This window comes from Apteryx rowi, unplaced genomic scaffold (assembly GCF_003343035.1).
Source record: "Apteryx rowi isolate R43461 unplaced genomic scaffold, aptRow1 scaffold_37, whole genome shotgun sequence".
In the NCBI taxonomy this organism is placed as follows: domain Eukaryota; kingdom Metazoa; phylum Chordata; class Aves; order Apterygiformes; family Apterygidae; genus Apteryx; species Apteryx rowi.
In genome coordinates, this window is record NW_020450196.1 from 2,505,837 (window position 1) to 2,528,092 (window position 22,256).

At 38.6% G+C, this 22,256-nt stretch overlaps 1 protein-coding gene across 1 annotated transcript in view; it reads left to right on the forward strand.

The window, feature by feature from the left end:
• ADAMTSL1 (ADAMTS like 1) overlaps nt 1–22,256 on the forward strand; it is a 202,462-nt gene that overhangs the window by 161,767 nt on the left and 18,439 nt on the right. The window contains exons 23-24 of the mRNA XM_026073568.1: nt 6,466–6,645; nt 8,499–8,633. Coding sequence (XP_025929353.1) covers nt 6,466–6,645; nt 8,499–8,633 — 315 coding nt within the window. The remainder of the gene's footprint in view (nt 1–6,465; nt 6,646–8,498; nt 8,634–22,256) is intronic.

Below are 22,256 nucleotides of genomic sequence, written 5' to 3' on the forward strand. Positions count from 1 at the left end.
GCCCCTTATATCCTTGCATTAGCTCCTTGTTTCTACCAGATACTTCAGATGACTGCAAATAAACACCTGTACTGCAAATAGACAACAGTGTCCTGCTTTCTGTGATGTTTCCTGCTCACATTAAGCAGTTAGTGGTTGTGAGGGCTCCTTCTTTCAATGGGTATTCGGCTCATGTTTGCACTGTTTGGTCATCTCTTACTTAGTGAGGCATGCACAGTAGGTGTCACTGGGGATAAAGACAATCCACATGACATGTGGAACTCAGTATTAGGCTGGGATACCCAATGAATTAATTACATTCAGTGGGATTCATGAAAGAAAAATACAGTATCGTTTTTTCCTACTGGTTCATGAAGGATTAAGTTCAGAAATTCTGTTGTCTTCTCAACATGCTCACTCCATTGCAAGCAGATCACTTTCAAATGCTTTTCAGGGAAGGAGAGGAAAGTTGTATTCTTCTTCCCAAAGCCTCTGCATGGCCACCTACACTGACAGTGTATGAAAGAGACTAAGTATAACAGGAACATCAATTATTTGGGATTTCTTTCTTTGGTTTCCCTCAGCAGCAGTAGATAGAAAGGACCTATAGGTATATACAGTGATTGCTAATTTAGGAAATGTGGCCATTTTCTATCAATATAAAGACATGATGAAAAGAATAGRATGTGGCAGAACAAAGTTGCCACAGTCCTTATTACATCAGAAAACTACAGGAGATGAGCAAAGTATGGCCAGGGCAAGAGGGAGGAACACCAATTCAGTGCCTGTTCTGACAGGAAAATCACCCCTAGCAATATATGAAGCCTACCTACCATGAGACTGTATATCCACGATGGAAAATTTTAGCAGTGTCACAGCAGAATCRCTGCCTTCTCTCCCGAGAGAGCGTGTAATCTATATTTCCAGGCTTTTTTACTATCTAGGAGCATCACTGTTGCCTCACCAGCATCACCAATAACACAGAATACTGCGTTCATCTGTGATACTGAAGAAATTTGCTTAAATCATAGTTTTCTTTATGGGTATTTATCTCTTGCTGCTGCCCCACAGAAAACACCAATTATCATGTGACACCAGAGATTAGTGCTATTGAAATTATGATACAGTCATAAACCACAAGCTGTGATGTTACATGTGGAATAAGAGAATGAGAAGTTAGGGCAGGAGAATTTTAGAGGCCCTCTAATCCTATTTTCATACAAATAGTATTAATAATTCAGCATCGATAAGAATTATACAGAATGTGACATATGGGAAAAGATACAGGACTGGATTGATTCTATGAACTGCCTCACCTATGCCTGGAAAAGATACCAACTCATAAAAACTGTTAAGRAACCTGATACTAAGCATAGTTTTCCTTCTAGTGTAAGCACAATTCTTTGATTTTGATCATCCACATCAGGATTATGATTATCCAATCTTTTAATGTTTTTGATCATTCTTCTCAGAATGATCAATTGTAAGAAGAATAACATGAATTATTGCTTCAGCAAATGTGTCATATTAATAAATTTCTAAATAATTTCTGCCATATAGATGAACTTGAGGACTGTATAGTTTGCCAGAGTTCCCAGAAGGCAGTAGCAATGAGACGGCTACCAAAGCATAGTAAATTCAGGTGCAATGGTTAATGCAATAACATCTGATAATAAAAAAGAAATTAGAAGGTGAGAATGACATGCAAATAATTATAAGACAGATTCAGAAATTATGTGGAGGCTCATCCAGATGAAAAAATCTCTTCACACAGCTTTGTAAAGCCATGTTCTTTTTTTCCTCTAGTACTTTCCCTCTTGTTATTTCAGGATGCCTCAGAACCAGTATAACAACTGAGAGTTGTTCCAGATGAGATTTTGGTGCCCTTCTTTCCTTGTCCATTTCATCTCATCATTCAAAGCTGCATATCTATCACTGTGCTGTGTAGTCTGTATTGTAGTTTTATGCATGGACTTGTTCTTGCCATTCTGACTCATATAAGATGGGCCTTTATTGACAATCAGGAGGACAGCAGAATGAATATTTATAAGAGGAATATTAAGCGTAARGGTTAATTATGACATTATCTAAAGCTGCTCCTAATGTCACAAGACAGAAATACACACTTGCTGCTGGCAGGTGCTGATAGGCCTGGAGGAGGGTTCTTAAAAATAAGAGATAATGAAAGAGAACATTAACAGAGCCTAGGGAGTCATTTTGTATAGCTCTTTAGCTTTTTATGAAAGGCATAAGCACTGTCAAAAATCTGTACTGTGAAATGAAATCTATAGATGTTAGTAATATGACAAGAGAAAGCAAAATCATCCTGGATGTATTACAGTTTAATTGGCCCCTGATATGAATTGCCTCAGCATCAAACTGTCCTTTGGTTATACCAGGAAACTGTGCTATGGGTGTTTGTTCAATCCGGAAAAATCAGTCACATTTCATGTGATATGACTTTGCCCCTCTGTTTATGGAGGCAAAGCATGTTTTAAAAACATGGTTAGGTGAGTATGCTCTACCCCAGGCTTCTCCAAAGCTGAGCCTAAACAAAATAACTCCCACCCAAAAGTCATTCAGCAGCTCTGCAGGTGCTAGTGACTTCCAGCTGGAGGATTTTCTGCAAGCTGCAGAAAGCCAAAAGCCTTTCTAGCATGGGCAATTTGATTTTTGGGACCAGCTTCACTTCTAGATAGGGAGCAATTTGTATCACATCAGTATCTTTAGAAAGCTTTCTGTTGAGTTCAGGACTTGAAGTATGTTTCTTTGGCACAGTGTAGTTCCACGCAGAGATATTCACTTGGGTTCMAGAAGCTTTGCTCAAGCTGGACCAAGTTATTATTGAAAACAAAGTTGGATGTGGAAGGGGGAACTGTTTTTAAAAACCTGGTCCTTAGGGGATCCCTAAGTGGTGTCTTTCAAGCCATAGGGCTTCCAAGAGAGACACTTGCCTGCAAAGCATCATGTGCCAGTATACCAGCAATCACTATTGATTCAAAGCTGATTTGAAATAGTGACTAAAAACATATCACAGYGGTCTTTGCTTGTATAGCCTTCTGTCTGATTTTCATTGTGTTTTCACACTTTTGCAACACTCCCATATACTTCTTTCTTCWGTGTTTCATTTATATGCTGAAGGTTATCTTTTCTGAGTTTTTACTTTGCTTTTTGACACATATTTATTCATCAACTATGCCGGATTATGACACACAAGTTACTATTTCAGAATCTTGTGGTATGAAAAACAAGTCATTACTGCTAGTTCCTTGTATTGCTCTTCTTCCTTTCCCAAATGCTCCTGTTTTAGCAAAATTATCTTGATCAGAATGCACAATTCTGCTTGCTACATATTCCAGACACCCTTTGTTGTGATGGATACATGCACAGTGATGGAGAGGAAAGCTGAAGAACAGACTTGGATAACTATTCACCACCTAATGCCTTGCCTGCCCAGCAAAGTGAGGTTTGTCTCCAGCTCACACCTCTCAGACATTCAGTCTCTGTGATTGTTTCTGCAAAGCAAGTAAACTCAGCCTGGAGGACTCTGCCCTCTGTCATTCACCATTGCCCAAAAAAACTGACTGAAATGCTCTTGCTACCCCTCGTGGCAATGCTATGCAATAGTGGTTTTGCTCACATCTGTACTGGCTGTATCCTATTCCTGTCTTGAAATACTTGAGGACTATACATGTCGCTAAAGGTGGAAGCACACAGGAAAATGTTGTTGTTACTCACTGCCACTGACAACACTGATTGTCTTTGCTAAACCAATCTGTAGGAACAGTTATACTTGGTTTCAAATCATTTGCATTTAGTGTGGAAGCTTTGGATTAAAGTCAGAGGAAGAATAAACATTGTATGCTGCAGAGGGTGTTTTCAGAGGTGCTGGGCCTCTTGTAAGTTTAACACATCTTTCCTAAATTTAAAACAGTGAGTCTTACCCTTAGCTCCTTGCTGGTTCTTCCCCTGCTGAAACAAGTGCATACAAGAAGAATCTGCCTTTCTGGACTAAGACTATTTGAGCAGTTGTCTGCAAGAAGCAAATTAGTGTAACAAAATGTTGCCAACTATCATAGTCACTAATTCTGTCTGTCTGTTTGTGTTTATTTACTTTAAGTCTCAGCTTGTGGAGACTGTGGTCATGTGAGAGCCTCAGCCTTCATGTCTCTTTCCATCCTTCTTTATCCTTCTCAGCACTCCTCATCCCCCCTCTTCTCCTACTAGTCGCACTTAGTCTGTGTTATTTTCAAGAAAAAATGGAAAGTACTACCCAAGTTCAGTCTTAAAGCTCAGAGAAAATAAAGAGGAGCCCTGGTGGAGATGGGAGAAAGCTCAGTTTTATAATTTTATAAACTTGTGATTGTTTCTTTCTGAGATCTAACTTCTGGTACTTCCATGCCTAAGTTTGTCCATATGCATAAGATGAAAATCTGTGCACTGTAAGAAGCTTATAGCAGAAAAGAGAATGGATCATCCCTGCACGAGGGTGGCATTGAAAGGAGAAGTGCTGAGATGCCAGTATTTTGTCATCTCAAGAACTGCAGAACTGGAAGAGTCTCCATTTTCTTTCCTTCACCCTCCAGAAATGACCTCTCCAACTTCCCTGCTACAGACACACAATAAATATGCAGGCCTGAATAAGCTCAAGCCTTGAGGTTGTTTGGTATCCAGCAGTTGTCTGAACTCCCCTGAGGACTCTGCCTTAGCACTGTGGAAAGAATCAGAGTGAGGTTTGAAGTGGTGGTCAGCCCACCCAGGCCRCATAGGTCAAAGAGTAGCAGCCAGATGGAAAGCACTGTACTGGTCCTGTCCTGACTGGGGTTCAGAAATAGGCCAGCAGCCTATSCTTTTAAAAAAGCTGGGTAAATGTTTGAAAATAGCAATATAGCCAAGAATATTTACTACCCTGGATATGCTGTAAGGGGTCCAGATTAACRTATTCTATTTGCCCTTGGACAAAAATGAGAAAAGCCCTACTTGTATTTTGTGTAGCCTGTTTCCTGCTACTGCCTGAATGTGGATGAGACCTTCTGCCCTTACACGGCTTCAGTTTTCCATCCTGGCCACCAAACCCGGATGTACTTCTCCCAGGTGTCTTGGCAAAGTCACCAGGTGGCTCCGGGGGAGGTGGAAAATAACCAGAATGCTTTGATATGAAGGAAAGGCAAAACTTCCTTTCTCCACTTATAACTGCTCTTGCTTAGTGGCACGTTTGCAATCAGCCAGTCAGTAAGAATACAGAAGAGTGGCTGGTCATTCTCAGCGAGTGGAGTCTGAGGTATTTCTGCTGCCATGACCACAGAATTGTCAAAAAGAGTGACTTCTGTTTTGTGATGTGAATATACAATCAGAAGGGTGCTGATGATGGACAGAGGAATATGTCACTGTGAAATAGCCACCTATGAGCATGTTCTTACCTAACAGTAAATACAAGGAAACTGCACAATCATGTGAAGGAGGAATTGGGTCCCACTTACAGAAGGTACTGCAAGTGGGAGAGCAAATGGGAGAGCACGCACTCCAGCAGTTACCAGGATGAGTGACATGCTAATCCTCACAGCCATGGGTCCACACAGTAACTGTTTCCTCACAGCCACAGCCACACAGGTCTATCATGTCCATTCAGACTTCCAAATACCATTTACAATAAACTAACTGTTCTGCAGTCAGGCAACACTGACTGACCTGGTGGGCATTTAAACTGAGGCAGAGATCTCTATACCTAAGGAACACCATCTACTGAGAGAGCAGTCCTGCTAAGTACAGATCAGAGCCTGTTCCTACAGGAGAGCACCAAACAGAGCTGGTTGGACCTTTGCTCAAAACACACAAAAGGAGAAAATTCTTCATGTAGTGGGTAATGAATCTGTGACAATCTGTTGCCTGAAGACTCCCGTTTAGACCAGAGAAACTACTTTTCTAAAGATGTAAATCCTAACCATTTGCATAAGTTCAAAGAGAGGTCGAACAAATTCACTGCAGAAAAAGTCATGGAGGGTTACTAAATACACAAAAACGACTTCTGGTTCAGGAAGTTCCTGAGCCAAAAGTAGTGGGAGGCTGGGAGAGTGTTAGCAGAAAGCATTGTATATGCTTGTCCTGTTCTTACTTTTCCCTAGGTATCAGCTTATGGTTGCTGTCAGAGACAGGATACTAGGCTAGATTAACCTTTGTTCTGATCCAGTACAGGCTTGCTTTAAGAGTGGTGAGTTCAGAGTTCACTTGTACAGTTCTGGGATACTAATAGGGAAGACTTCAATTCTGTTTTAACTCTTCTTCCCCATCTCAGAGAGACCTAAGAAATATAAAGGCAGATGCCGTGAAAGAGCTGACTAAGCACTTCTGAGTTGCAAAAAAAGTCACTTGGAAGTTGTATTAAAAGGTTGTTTTAATTGTTCTATCTTAACCTTTTGGCTAGTGACCATAACACCACTCAGCACCCACTAATATTACTTGTGTTTTGTTTTGCCAATGTTTTTCCAGGTGTTCCTGAAGCAGAAGTTACTTGGTTTAAGAACAAAGTCAAGCTGCACTCTGCTCACCAATTGCATGACGGGTCACTGCTGATTGCAAATGTGTCTCTGTCAGACCAGGGGTTATACTCGTGCAAGGCAGCCAATCTTCGTGGGGAGGTAACTGAAAGCACTCAGCTGCTGGTTCTTGGTAAGTTCAGGACATTTTACACTTGCAGCAGTAGTAACACAGACTATGCAGCAATTAGCCTTCAGAGCTAATCAGAGGGTATAGAAAGAGAGAATGACATACAGTCCTGTTCATCAATGAAGAAGATAAATCTGTCTGTGTTAGTTCTCTGGGCACCATCACCAGCAAGGTGGTGATAAAAGGAGCTTGGTGGATAAAGAGAAAATGTTTAAGCATGGAGACCTTCCCCCATCCTGAGATTTTTGGTTTCACTGCTCAGACTTACTGGCTAAGAAAAGCACTAAGCTCATTTATTAACCTTTTCTTAAATGGTGACTCTCCTGAAATGAGAACAATTACAATTTTTCCCTGTGAAGTACTCTGCCTCTGATCAGCACCCTTTCCGGTACATGGCTGTGTGAATCTGACCAATTTCACACCTCACTAACAGGTGCATAAACCCAGTGCACTTTTAGAAAGCACCGAGTTCAGTGGAGAGTGAAGTTTACTTTGTCTTGGGTTTCTTGGTAGCAGACAGAAAGTTTAGCTGGGTCATATGAAAAGACAATGTCAGCTGTGAAGCATGCATGAAAGTGTTACCAGTCGCCACTGGTAATTAATTAATTGGGCCTGTAGGAAAGGGCTTTCCTTTCCTACTAACTGATGTCTATCATTTCTCAGTGCTTGGCAGATGACTGATCCACGCAGGTTATGTGAATGTTTCTGTACCTTTGACAACAAAGTGCTCAAGTTTTGTAACCTTGTACATATTTTTGGCACCATGCCATTAAAGCACCCATTACAGATCTCAGCTTTCATGACCATGGTAAGCACAGGGTCCATAGATGATGCTGTTTTAAGAGGAAGTTTTAAAGTGACAGATCTCACAGTTTTACAGGCAACACCAAAGCCACTCGCTGCATGTTTGCAGGGATCCCCTGTGACTCCAGACTGGCCAACTTGATCTAAAAAATTCTGCAAAAGAAGACCAGCCAGGTTTCAGACTGTAAATCAGAACTCCCACATGACTTTTAGATCCTTTCCTGATCTTGATAAATGGCTTAGTTTTTAAAAATGCAAAATTACCGTAAGTTATGCAAGCTGCTTATGTTTGTAGGCAAATCACTTTCTTCGTTTCTTGATGGAAAGAAGTAGCTCAAGCATCCATGACTCACACTTCTGGCACTGAATGTGCTCAGCAGAAGAAAACCTGCTCTGTGTGTGTGTTGACTTAATTGAAGGGGATGATGCCACCATTCACTTAAATCAAATATCCTGTAATTTCTGTGACAAACAAAATGGGGAGCAACACACAACACAGTCAGTTTTAAAGACAGCATTATGGTTAGCAAAGGACTAATCCTCCTGTTCTTAGCACAGACTGATCCTCTTGAGCTCTTTGAACGCTTAGTCATTTGGAGTTCTGCCTAAATATACCATAGGATTTGGCAGTGTTATAACTGTATTTAATCATGGCCTGATCGGTTTCTAGCAGACAGTAAAAAGTTTTCCATTGACTTCCATAGACATTTGATGAGGCTGCTATGCAGTGTAAATTTGCCGTCTGTTCCAAGCTGCAGTACCTGCTGATACCACATAGCCTAATCACGCACAAAGAGGGTAAGATAAGAATGCCATGGTATCCTTCAGGCAGATTTCCTTGATTTGGTCATACTGAGCCATACCTAGCTCAAACATCAGGCAAAGTATACTAACAGTAGTTGCTCAAGGTTGTTTAGGGTGCCCCTTTGAAATGGTAATGTTCCAGCATGGCAAATAATGCAGCAGGTGTTGGCGGTAGGTTTTATGATGTCTCTGAGATTTTTTTCTGCTATAGTGTTGCTCATCACCTAAGTCTTTCAATCCATTTCCAGAACCTCCACAACCACTTCCTCAGCTAGAAGATTTGACAGCAGTGCTCTCAACAACTGGGACCACCATTCCTTCAGTGCTGACCTCCACTTCAGGAACAAAAATGACCATCAGTCCTGGGAGCTCTGTCCTTATAGGTAAGTCAAGGACTTTAACATTTTTTTAAATTAAAAGGATTTGTTTAGATCATAGGGTTTAGATTATAATAATGCATGTTGTAAGTGCATTATTGCACCCTGCCAGTTGTCTGGACATGGACTGTGGGGACAAAGAAGATGAGACTGACACTCCACTGTCAAACATAATGATCACCAAATTGTCCTCAGAACTCAGAAACTCTTTTTTATTCATTTAAAAAGTGTAGGTCCTCTTATTAATGTTATACCCCAAAGCTATGTGCAGAGTAGAGCTCCATTGTGCTGCACTTCATAATACGGTGTAAGAAGCAAGCCCTGCTGTGATGGGCCAGCAATCTCATTCAAAGCATGACATTGCGCATTGGTGTGCCAAACAATCCAAGACAAGAAATGGTTGTTGTTCTGTCTTTTTTTCTTCTACACTTGGGTACTTTCTTTCTGTATGTCTGCTAGTCGTCTGATAAATCCTTCTTCTCTAGAGCTTTTCCTATAGCTGGCCTATCAGTCTAGACTTGTTTTTCTCTTGCAAACTCTGTTTCATTCTGTTCGTCTTACTCTTCCGTATAATATGCACACAACTCAGAATCAGTGTGCTCAGAATCATACAAGGAAATAATCCTCAATGAAACATTTTTCTTCTTTCATCCTTTTCCACCTTCCATAAAGGTTTCTCCTCTCTGCACTCCAAGTTCTGTTAAATATGCTGTCAAGTCTTTTCAGATCTGCAGGCCTGATTTGTTTGCAAAGAGAATCTCATCCTTGTCTAAAGTTTAGAGTAGGTTTATTTTAAAATTTCAGTTCTCACACTGACTTTGAGCTTCTATTTACTGTCAGGTTCAGACAGGTAAACAGCCTTGTCACTGCATACGGTGAAATCTTGTGAAGTCCTGCAATTTCAGAATAATTTTTTATCTTTTTAGATGCAGGAGTCTGAACATTTTAGCAAAGGATATGTGGCTGGTTTGAGTGTTTATAGTTCTGGTATCTGTACCTTTCATAGGCCTTCAAACCCTTCTTTACTTAACTTAGTAGCAATTTTAGGGTTTTCTTTTCACAGTGGAGGCTTTCTATTTATGTTTCTACTTTTGCAGGGTTTACTTTTCACCAGTGCTGACATCTGCATACATTTGCAATGGCTTTTAGCGTGCAGCCCTGGATTACATTTCTGTTTGCCTAAAAACTGCAGTGAAATAGTCCTTGCTGGGGGGAATATCTGAAGGTATTTATTAGCATTCAATAAATCATTCTGAGCATGGTATTATTGTACTCACTGTCGTAAGACTGGGTCACGCTGCTGTTTCATTCATTTCCTCTCAGGTTTCCAAAGAGTGGTCTTTAGCAGTTGTAGGTTTTTTTATTGTTTGAAAGCAGTAATCGAACCGCAAAGTGTGTTCTGCAGTGCCTGTATATAACCACCTCTAAATTAATTTCATTTGACAATGTTGCCCTGTACCCTGCCTTTTCGCTTCAGGGGCGAGGAAACTCCATGAATCTTAATAGCAAAATAGCAAACCCGTTTCATTCTTGAGGCAATTCCCTCAACTTCGCTGGAGTTTACTGACTTGAATTTGAAGCCAGTGTTATTAAAACCTAAGGAATGCTCCAGAGGGATTTTTCTGATGAAAAATCAGCCTGAAATTATCCAATCAACTAGAATGCCTACAGAGCAGTGCATTGTAACATAGCGCATCCCTGAAACAAGTACACAAGGCATTCAGTGTCCTTGTATGTTACCTAAATACATTGTCTGTATTTGTACCAAAACATCTGGATTCATCTGCAGAGAATAGCCATTAGTAAAAACAAAAACAAAAACCACACCACCTACATCTCAGCACCTTTTTTTAACCTGAATCTGGCTTACACTGTACGTTGATATCATTGTGGATTACCATGAAGGACCCTGTATTAACTCCCACATTCTCTCTCCCCCCAACAATTTTATACAGAGGCTAAGTTTATCATGGACTGCTGTGATACATTTTGATCAAACTTTAATTGAAACATTGCCACTTCAGAAACAAAATATATATATATGATTCCATGTGAACGCTGCGAAGTACAATTTGGGAACAAGTACTAAACCTTCTGTTTCTGTCACCCCTCTCAACAACTTCCCCTCTAAACAGTCTGCTAGTTCCTTCCATTTCACTGTACAGCAGATAGGTTGATTTTATTACTTTTAGATCTTTCGTCATTCATTATCTTGGGTTGTTTGCTGTACATGCTCTGGATGCCACATGTAATAGCTTCAGATTTGAACTTCTATATATATTTTCCTTTGTCTGTACCATTGCTGACAGACCTCAGCCTCTCTTGGGACCCAGGAGACATTGAACAAGACCTAATGCCTGAAGATCTGAAGATATGAGGATTTGTTGAGTAGAGAAGAAAAATAGGATATGAGTGAAGAAACAGAGTGAAGTGTGAAGGAAAGGGTTGAGAAGCAAGATTTGGGGAAAATTTATATTTCAAAGGAGTGGAATGCCGAGGTGAAAAACAAGGTTAGAAGAGAAGAGAAAGAAGAGAACTTTGAAACCTGGATAAATTCAGATATGAGTTTCCAAAGCTTTAAGAAAAATGGGAAACAGAACTTCATTAAACACAGTTTTTGCAACTTGAAAAAAAGAGAAGAAATCAGCACAGGAAGAGAAGATTAAATTTGCAAATGAAATTTTGCTTGGAAATCAATAACTTGCTTTTTAATTCAGGCTGAGTTGAAATGAGAAAACTGGAGCCTCCAGATTATCATACATGCTATATACATTTTCTTTTACAGATAAGTGGAATTGTGCACTGCTTTCATCATATTTTCAATCATTTGAAGTGATGAGTTTGCTCTCGCAAGTCAATTCCTGCAGGCTTCTTCTATACAAAGTTTGGGAGATTTGCAAAAGGGCAAGACCTGGGTCATGATGTGGATACCTAGTTTGGAGGTCTTCCTTGCTCACAGTTAAGGAGAACACAAATTATTCAGCAATCACTTGTGTGCTTTCACTTAATAAACAGAGGAAAAGGTCTCTTAAGAATACATGCCTTGCCCAGTGGAGGTAGCAAAGCATCTATCAGTATCTAATGTAAAAATGCCTTTTCAAATGAGCTCACGGAAACGTTTTTATCTTATGTGCTTCTTATATTTGTTTCTAAGGGTTAAGAATTCAGTTGGCTTTGTAGGCACAGCCCATCATCTTGTTAGTTAGCATGACGTAGATAGTGACTTATACAGACTCCTACTTATTTTGCTTCTCTGCAATTGCTGAAAAGATATAGGTAATATTGGTTTCCTCCCTAGCCCTAAGTTTCATTAGCAGGTTGAACAGCAGACATTTCTGTGTTATCTTCAGCTCACAGATCTGAAGGACAGGATTTTCTTCAGAGCAAAAGCTACAGCACTTGTTAACTTGGGGATATTTCTGTCCTTACAGAACCTGGAATTGACAATCCGTGATAACACTCACTCAGACTCTCACACTTTCTGATATCTTTGATTTGGGGCTGGACCAATAACAGGATTTTATATCACACATACTTTTCTTTGAATTATCTCTCCAGGAGAGCTTCAAAGTGCCACAGATGTAGCAGTCAGACACATCTCAGGACATGAAAAACTAACTCAAAATCTTAATACATGGAAACAGTAGTAAATTTCTGCAGGTACACTAGTTTATATTTCTCTGGAAAGCTTTCAGGTTAGGTCTTAACCTTATGAGAGTTTCTCTCTCCAAGACCTTTTTTTTAATTTTGAGTATAGTTTTTCTGAATGTTGATAATGAAACTATAAGAGACACTGCTTTTTTCTCAGAAAAATATTCCAGTATTGCTTATCACTGATAGATTTTTTTATAACAATATTCATGACCATTTGACTTCTATAAGCCCTGGTTACTTTGTGGAATCATCTTTTTGAATTAAAGAAATACCTATGTTCATGTATTTTCAGCAGAATTTCCTCACTTATGTTACCAATATCACTGATTTCTTTAAGGCAACTCCCTGCACACATACTCTTGGGTCTTGAATTTTGTAAATGTTCATTTTGGCAAAACCTATGTTGCAAGACCCAGTGTTCATGACTTCTGACATTCTGCAGATGAGAGTTTGGGACTATCAAGAACTCTCATTTTCATTTGAAGAGGTGTAGGCAAGCTCAAGCTTATTATTTCTTATCTTTGAAGACATTTCAATGAGAAACTCTGAAGGTCTTACAAACTGCTGGGGATTCACTACAATTTATCAAATTTGTTGTGACTTTATTTGAAACCTCTGCAGACTTGTCAAAACATATGCAAAATATGATACAAAAATGTCTCTTCATCTTAGTATAGGATATCATGTTTATTGCAGTTATATGCCATTGTGAAATCTGAAGCTTTAATGACTTTGATTTATATATATGAAATAAAATATCTGAGTGAGGATTCTTGCAGGAACGTGGGAAGATGAGTTGGAAATGAATATTTATAGAAGTATAGAAATGCAGGAGTATGCAGAAGATATCACAGTGAAGAAAGCAAGGTGGAAGGAGAATGTATTTTTACTGCTTTTATAACAGCACAGTATTTCTTGGCATCTGTTGCTTTGTTGAAGTATTTTGTTAAAGATGAGCTCTTGAGTTGCACAGAAAATGGTTGTGAACACATCCGATAAATCATTCCTCAAAGCCGCAGGTTAAAAGCCCCGCACGTTTCTCAGTTCAACAGAAATCTTCCTGTATTTCTGAAAATAGAATGTGCACCCGAGGGTATGTGTATTGAAAGAGGGAGAAAAGCTGCATTGCACCCTCTATATAATTAAATAAAGCTTTTGTACTGCATTTATGAGTCAACCACAGGAAGGGATGCAACCTTATTTTGGAATGAAGCACAAGCTCATGAATTTAAAAAGAAATTGGAGCATAAACATTTAAAATAGCTAGGGTCTGAAACAAACAGTAAATCTAGCTCTTACTTGGCACAATGCAAGACCTAAGCAATGTCTTTGAAAAAGGAAGACATACAAGAAAAAATAAATACTGTAATATTGTAATAATTGTAGCTAACCTTTTGGATGTTCTGGAGTGCATTATATTGAGACAAGTACTGTGCAATGCACTACATTAAGAGAAGAAACAGTTCGGACTCATGTTTCAAGTATGCTACCATCAAGACTGAACTCTTTTAGCAGAGCCAAAAAAGTTAGTGCTGCCATTGCTTGCTCTGTGCCTTGCTCTTGAGCCAAAACACCTGTAAATATAGGATTGGTATTTGTTCAAAATCACTGTGAAAAACAATAAATGAACCAGATTAATATAACTGATCCCACCAGTATGAATCTCTTGCAATGTCTGGTGTTATGCACAAAAGCAAGAATATATCTGCCTGCAACATCAGAAATTTTCCTTTACTCCCTTTTCTTCTTCTCCACCCTACCATGAGCCTCCTCTAGGTTTTCCTAGGTTTTGGAATTACTCTTACAGTTGAAAAATTGGAAGTAGAAATACAAAATAATTTACAATCTGCACAAAGAGTCAGCAAAGGGAAAGCTCTTGAGTAATTATGATTAAACCAGTGTCTGCAGTCCCCTAAGGAAACAGAAACATGCTGCAGAAGTTTTGCAGCAGGAGTTTGATTGATAAAATCACGACTATCTGAGAAACTATTTATCACAACATCAATTTTTCCCCTCTTCCTCCCACTCTGTAATAAATTGGACATCAGCATGTTTTAGAAGTTGGAGTTTCAATTCTAAAGAATGGGTTTTTTAGAAAATTGATTTTATATACAGTAATAATAGTATTTCCACTGTGATGGGGATAAAGCTCCGGGTGCGTTCATGGGATAATCTGTCCAATTAACTTAGCGGTCCATCCAATTTATTTCTGTCTCCATACAAACTCTGCCTTGTTACCTGAGTTATGAGAATTCCTGAGTTAGTTACATCTCTAGAAAGATCAGAATTAAAGCCAAATACAAATATTGCACACATATCCAGAGTATGCCCCTATTATGGCAATTAATTCCCCAGTCAGACACTATCACATTGATTCCACTAGAAATATTGCATAAAGTTCTTGTAGTATTGCAGAATCTTCCTTCTACATCAGGCTAGAATATTAGCATTTTCACTGAAATGTATGGCTTTTCCTTTTGTCATGCCTGTTATGTACATTTCATATTGTACTTTCAGTACATGGTAATACCTTTGCCTGGTCAAATATTTTGACCTCATTCATATAGTATTTGTTTTTCACGCAAGCAAGCACTGTTCCTATTGCTGTCAAGCTCTTAAATTATAGTTAAAAGAGCAAGGTCCTCAAGACAATCTGCTGTTTCAATCTGGTGCCATGAATGAACTAGTGGGAAAACCACCACCACCCTTCTGTAGCAGTGGTTCAAAATGCTGCCACATAATATAGTATCACTGGCCTCTGGGGCTATATCTGTTTAATTCGGGTTTTGTAGCAAGAACTGCAGCCCTTGAACTCATGGTTTCAAGCCTTTCCAGGACTGCTGGCCTAGATTCAGTTCTTACACAGATATAAATGATACTTAGCTCCACCAAGGCAAATTTTGGTGAAAAACTAGGGAGTCTGTCATTCTGTTGACTCTTTCATGCAAAAGGTCTTTTAGTCTCTTGCAGAACCTCAGCTGTGCTCTAGAGTAAGCGCAAGAGACCTTTCAAACACTGTGGGATTTCTGTCCTGAGGACACTATAGTTTTGAAATATCCTCTCCTCTCAAGCATTGTTTTTCAAAGCTTCACTTAAACAGCCAAAGCACTTTGCTAACCAGACAGAAATTATAGTTTCTTTTGGAGCAAGCAGCACTGCTTTCATGCATCTACCTGCCCACCACCTTCTCTGCTCTTTGTTTGCTCTTTTCCCTGCATCACAAGAAGTTTTCTAAGCTGCTAGTGTTCCAGGATGTAGCAGGTTTAGGTCAACTTAATAAATATAGAAAGGCTTTCTGTGCTTGTACAGCATCAATGCCCTTCACTGCCGGGGCTGGTAATCATGTTGTGTGCTAGCTCTTCCTGTGCCTTACTGTTGAACTCCTTGTGCTGCAGTGTTGCTCAGTGATTGGTCAACATGCCTGTTTGGGGTGTTATTTTTCCCCCAAAGATTTGTTTTTACAGTTCTCCCGGAGCTGTAGAAGTGGTGGAGCAGAGGTTTATACTGAAGTACGCTGCTTTTCAACCTTTGCCATTCATTGAGTAGAGTTAGCTGAGGAGGCATTTCAGCATACTGTAACCATTCTTTTAGGCCTAGGTTTCATGATTTATCGTTGATAATTGTTTTCCAACCAGTCCTTGTAACAGCGGATTCTCAGTGTGTAAGATTCTCAAAATCAGTGTCATTTTTGAAAACAGTATTACAACTACAGCTTGAAAACCCCCTTGTTTTTTTAATGGGCCCACCATGTGGCTGTATGTTTGGGAACATTTTTTACAGCCTCTGTGGGGCAGGGAATGGGCCTAACTCAATGTTTGTTGAATACAATGTAAATTTACAGTGCTGTGTAAATGATATCTAATAGCAACAACATGTGTAGCATTGGGTAACTAGTTTAAGTGTTCTGAGGATTGTTTAAAAGCCATGTCATATTTAATATAATAAACTTAAGCTGCTCCTTTGGAGCCATAAATAGTTATTTAAAATACTCTTTTTTTAAAAGCTACTGTCATCAGCTGAATTGGCCTCTTTCAAGAATTCCTAAATACATAACTCCTTGTCTAGCATAAATTCATGTTCATTTGGCTTCATTTAAATTATCATTAAGAAAAAAGGTTGTACTTACATTTACACTACTCCTTTCTTTTGGGGGTTTCAAGGATCACAATACCCTTTAAAGTATGTTATCCAGTGTATGAAAGCAGTGAGAGGTTAAGTAAGTGACTTGCATAACATTATGAGTTAACTCTATCTGTTTAAATTTACCCTTTTTATTACACTGAAAAATCTTTCCAATTTAACTAAAGCTATAAGGACGTGTCTCTTAGTTTTGCCACTTCAGCAAAACAGTTTTTTTGTAATGATTTTAAGACTTTAAGACATAATCCTACTTCAACTTAGTTCAGTTTGATAAAATTATAAGAAGTTTAACATAACCTGCCAAACTTTTTCCAGTCTGTTAGATACAGGAAGGCAGTAATAGTTAAAGCTACCTCCTTTAAGTTTAACATGCATTTCTCATTTCAATCACCTAAAGAAAAAATTAGGTATAACAGGAAATTGATGAGCATTTCTATATGCCAGTCTGATATAGTGTGAATCCAGGAAATACAGCAAAAATGGATTTACATCAGTTGGACTGAATTCATTACCAAGCTTATATTCCTTTAAAATTGGTCTGTGGCTTCTTTCCATTTTGTTCAAGGCAAATAAAATTACTAGGACCTCATTTCATCCTTGAGCTCATTTCTATTTTAAAAGGATTCTTTAACTCTTTGAGCGTAGAGATTATGATGGAAATACTGTCAGGTTTCATATCCTATAGCTGCATTATATTTATTGCTTTAACATGGTGTCTTCTAGTCTAGTACACTTTGGTACAGAGTTCAGTAGAATATATACAGAATCATAGAACTGGTTTTTTTAGTCTTCTTTCTTTCAGTTTTAATTTAACTACTAATTCTGCTTCTAAATTACTCCCTTCCTCTTCTAAAATACCAGGACTGCAAACTGTTGGCAATCATCTTCCATCTCCCAGTTTTACTTTTGGTTAGGTACCTGTCTGTGGGTTGTGGAGACAGGGAAACAGGCTTTCTAGTTAGCAAGTCTAACTGAAGTTTTCAGTGAACAAACTGCAGTTATCATACTTCGTGATGTCCTGAAACATGCAGTCACTAACTGAGATGCTTACTGTTAAAGAAGTCAGGCTATTTTAGATGATTTAAAGTATTCTGAAGTAAAGTAGCACATGAATCTGTCCTTATTGCACGGACTGATTACTGATGAATAGCAACGGTACGTATAAAAGTGCACTGTTAGGTGCCAGCATGTAGGTGAACATTAATACCAGTGTGTCCAAACTGCATACCATAGCATGTGTTTATATCCAGGCTTTGCTGCCCAGACCTCTCTCTTAAATAGGAAATACTTCCCAAAGATTAAAGTGTTAGACTGAGACTAAGAGGACAAGAGTTTGATTGCCAGCTCCACTGCTGTCTTGTGTCTAGACCCTGAGTAAGAAAAAGTGCACCTCCATGTGCCTCCGTTAGCTGTTGGCAGAATGGAAAAGGTGAGCTTACTTCCCTCTGTACAGCAGCTTAACTGTAGTGGGAAAGTTAAGTAGATTGAGACTGAAGAAAGCAAAGTCTGTTGAGCTCAGACTGTAAGGCTTATTTCACTTAAAGAACTTTCAAAGAAAACTCGTCATCTGGAACTGAGCTCTTCACTCTGGTTTCATTTTTAATAAATACCAGAAAGATCTTCTGGGATTGATCAGCAATTCAGTAAGTAGATTAAAGAACTATTTGTTAGACATTTAAATGCATGAAAACAATCTCTGTTTTAAAAATAAATATCTTATTTAAAGGAAGTTTTGTATTTTTATTTTTATTTCAAATTATGTTTAGTACTTGTATATTATCTTTGATGTTTTCACCATTGCTTATCATACCTTTCTGCTGATTTGAGGTAGCAGGCTACTAAAAGAAATCCTATAATCAGTATCATTAATACTTTTTTGATTCTATCGTTCAAATCTGCAAGTGAGGAAGAAGAGTTATGTAGGCTATGTATTTTGTTTTTTTAGTTTTAGCACAGTAGCCCAGAGCCCTTCTACAGTTACGGTCATAAAGTGAGTGTTGCACAGGTCTAATGAAGAGTTGAATTAGGCTTATAGTATGAACTTATTCTTTCCTCTCAAGCAATGATTAGCATTGTTGTAAAACATTGGTCTTCCCCCTCCAAATACCCCCCTGTTACCAAAAATTATAATTTATATTCGATTTTTTTTTTATCTCCAGTTTTTGCACATCTGTGACTCATCTTGGCTTTGAATCAGTTCAGAGTCACAGCAGACCTGGAACGGGAGGCTGAAGGCAATATTTTCTTTCAGTAGTTAAGAAGGACTGATGGAGACAAGTCCTCTCATGGCAGGGCCTTCACTACTCAGATATTGTCCCAAACAGTGTTCCCTTCCTGCCTCCCCATATCCTTCCTGATATACTTACACTCTGGAAAGCTGTGTTGTCTGGAAATAAAGCCAGTTTTTTGTTCTCAGGCTATTGCATTCTAGGGACAGCTGTTAAGCTTTGGAAGGATAAAGCAATCAGTGTCCACAGAGATGGGAGGAAATAGAGAATAAGTGTTGGTAATCTGCATTAATGGTATTAAAATAATTCTTGGGAGATGAGACGGGTATATTTTTGGAACATACTTTTTTATTGTGCTCTGGTTCTCATTTAATATGCATAATACATTATCCCATAGCTTAGGTATCTATACACCTGGGAAATGTGTAGAAAATGTCACTTGTGAAATGTGGTTGATGCTCATTTTGCATACACAAATGAAGAGCATCTGTTAGTATGAGTCCCATAGCTGTCAGTAAGGTTTTATTGTTAAATGTGGAAAAAAGATAGTAATTACTCATTGGTAACACATACCAAGGGAAGCGAGGGTCGATTCTTTTTTCCCTCATATTATTGATTACTAGCTGTTCCTTTGTTAATATTTGCATATACACTTTGAAAGAAGAAATAATATATATGGCAAGCAAAATAGTCAGTGATGGGAGGACTGTATTGATTTGCTTGGCAATAAAACATTTAAAAGAAAAAAGGGCACAAACTAGGATCCTTTGCATGAAGCAGTTTCAGTTCCTTTATGTTTAACTTCAAACTGACCTTTCTGCTTTCTTTATTTAACTTGTGCAGCCTGTTTTGCAAATACAAATAGTAAAACTGAATTCACATCATGTGTTTGTCAGTTGTCATGGCTATAGAGATAGAGTACTATAGGCAAAAGTCACACAGCCACTTATTCTTAAGTTTTTCCATTTACTGTTATATTACTTTGTTTTCTATTTCTTTTAACTTTGGTACCCCTAAACCAGTTACACTGAAAGCTTTCGTATCATTAATTTACTTGAGAATGACTGTCTTTTGGAGACTGGATGAGTGGTTTCTAAGAACAAGAGTAGGAAAAAATACATCAATACTCAGAAAGAACAAAAGGAATAATGTAAAATGAGGCATAACAGGAATAAACAGAGAGCTTACAGCAATGGGGGAAAAGACTGATTGTCTCTTTCAGCAAAGGAAGCTGTTCTTTTGTGGTCAGGAAGTATAAAGCTAGGGAGACAACTGCCAAGAGTAAAACTGTATTAGACCTTGCCAAGGGAATTACAACAATAAGAAAGGTTCTTTAGCCACTTAAATAAAAGGGGAACAAGGGAAAAAGAGGGAGCACTGTAAGCAATATGCATTTGCTCGTTCTCCTTTTTCATTTTTTTCCCTTTTTTTTTAAGATTTAGCTGTGCTCTCTGTTTTTTTTTGCCAGTGAAACACTGTGATTGTGATTGCACAATCTAATGTGTCTGTCACTCACCTTCCACCCAGGAGTCCTTGCTGCCAGCAGTATGTTTTTTATACAGAGTGAACCAGTCCCGAAGGGCAGTTTTATCCAGCCTACTGCCTTTCCTACTTTGGATCCAGGGAGGGTTTGCCAGTGACAGGGGACAGTGCAAAGCCCAGTGTAGCTACTGTGCCTGTGAATGGCCAAGTATTTGCACTCACTGGCTGAAGATCGGGTGTCCAGTGTGCCTGGATATAGCTCTCAAGTGGCTGGAATGCACCAAAGATCACAGGTGGCTTTTTCCATCTTGTATGAATTCTTCTGTTTTGTATGAGCAAGAAAGCTTCAATTCTTGTGTGTAAGGCAGCATGTTATGCTACTGAAACAGTGTAATTGAACCTAGTGGGATCATCCGGTTATAGAGGTATGAAAAGTGGCAAAAAACAGACAAGAAAAGGCTGCAGTAGCCCAATTCCCAGTGTAGGTTTAGAGGAGCAACAAAAGCCAAAAGAAGGGTGGCGAGAGTCCTCATTGTTACATCTCTTTTTGTCCCTAAAACTTTGCAAACAGTGTGATATGCTTCTTGAGTCTGCTTCAGGATTTGGTCTGGACTATGTTTTGGAAATCAACCAGTTCAGCCTTCAGGGCAGATTAGTGAAAATGGTAGTTTCTTTCTTGCAGTGATATACACCTCAGTAAGGACTAGATAAATTTTTTAAGAATGAAATGTATATTTAAATAGAGTCCTGATAACAGCTGCTATAAGTCATCTTAGCTGTCTTGTAGCAATGATGCTTCCTCATTTTATGTCAGTTGAAGATCTCTCCTAATGGGCTGATGTAGTAGTATAGCACATTCCTCTCAGCTATGATACTGGGCAAGGGCTCCACATAGCAACTTTGCCCACAGGAGTAAAATGGCATTCTGAAGCAGGATAACACTGAAAGTACCAGTGATAAAAATACACACAGTTTGAAGAATAGAACTTTGGGCAAAAAAATCATAGTTGTAACCTCTCTTGTCTATACTCTTTTAAGTATGAGAATGAAAAATAAAGACAAAAACAAAATGCCTCTTCTTCTGTGAACTGAAACATCTAGTAGAATTATGTGTGTGGACTTTAATGATACTCTGCAGCATTGCTGACTGAGTTGTTGTCAAAACAAATCTTAAAGATTCAAATGAAGAATTGTGATCAATTTTCTTGTAAAAGTGCTTCCATGTCATAGGTGTCCACCAACCATAGCAACGCTTAATCTCACCCCTAGACTGGTCAAACTTTTTAGTGGCAGAAGAAAAGTTATAGGAGAATCACTTGCAGTTGTTAGAAATAAATTACAAAAAGACTCAAAGGTTAATTTCACTCTTAAGGTTGTAGGAACTTACTGAAGTTATGTTAAAATGAGGCAATTTATAAACATCATTGCATTGAGTTTTGAGGTGATTATATTAAAAGGAAGAACAGTAAGAAACATGTTGAATCACAGTGACTGTCCATTGTATAACACAGCTACAAAGGCACCATATTCACATCTTTATTTGTCAAAGAGAGCAATAAATAATAATCAAATTTCATGGAGCTGATTTTGAAATAATATCAGCTGATGGCATCTGTCTAAATTATTCCCAAGATCCCTTAGATTGCCTTAGATCAGTCTTCCACATTTTAGTATTATAAACTTGTTCTTGTTGAACCTTTCTTTTTGAACAGTGCTAATATGAATACTTATATGCATGTGTTATGTTTGTCTACATAGCAAGCTTCTTTGAGAAGGGCTTTTGTGTGTAAAGTACTGTATACAAGAATGCCATTCATTACAGATAGATATTAATTTAAAAATAACGGCGTATATCTATAGTATGATGAAGTAACAAATAGTATAGATTGCACTCAGAAACTTAGCCACACCTTTTATATATCAGTGACGTATGGAGGTGCAGGACCCGCCTAAGCCACAAGCAGTCCAAGGAATACATGGCATCCCATGAGCATGGCTTGTCTTGCTCCCAACCCCTGCAAGTGACATGGGTCAGTTGCACTGTGAAAATTGCCCTAATTCCGTCGTTTTCACAAGGGCATATGTAAAGTAATTTACCTGCCTTTCCCTTAATATGCAAGTCTCA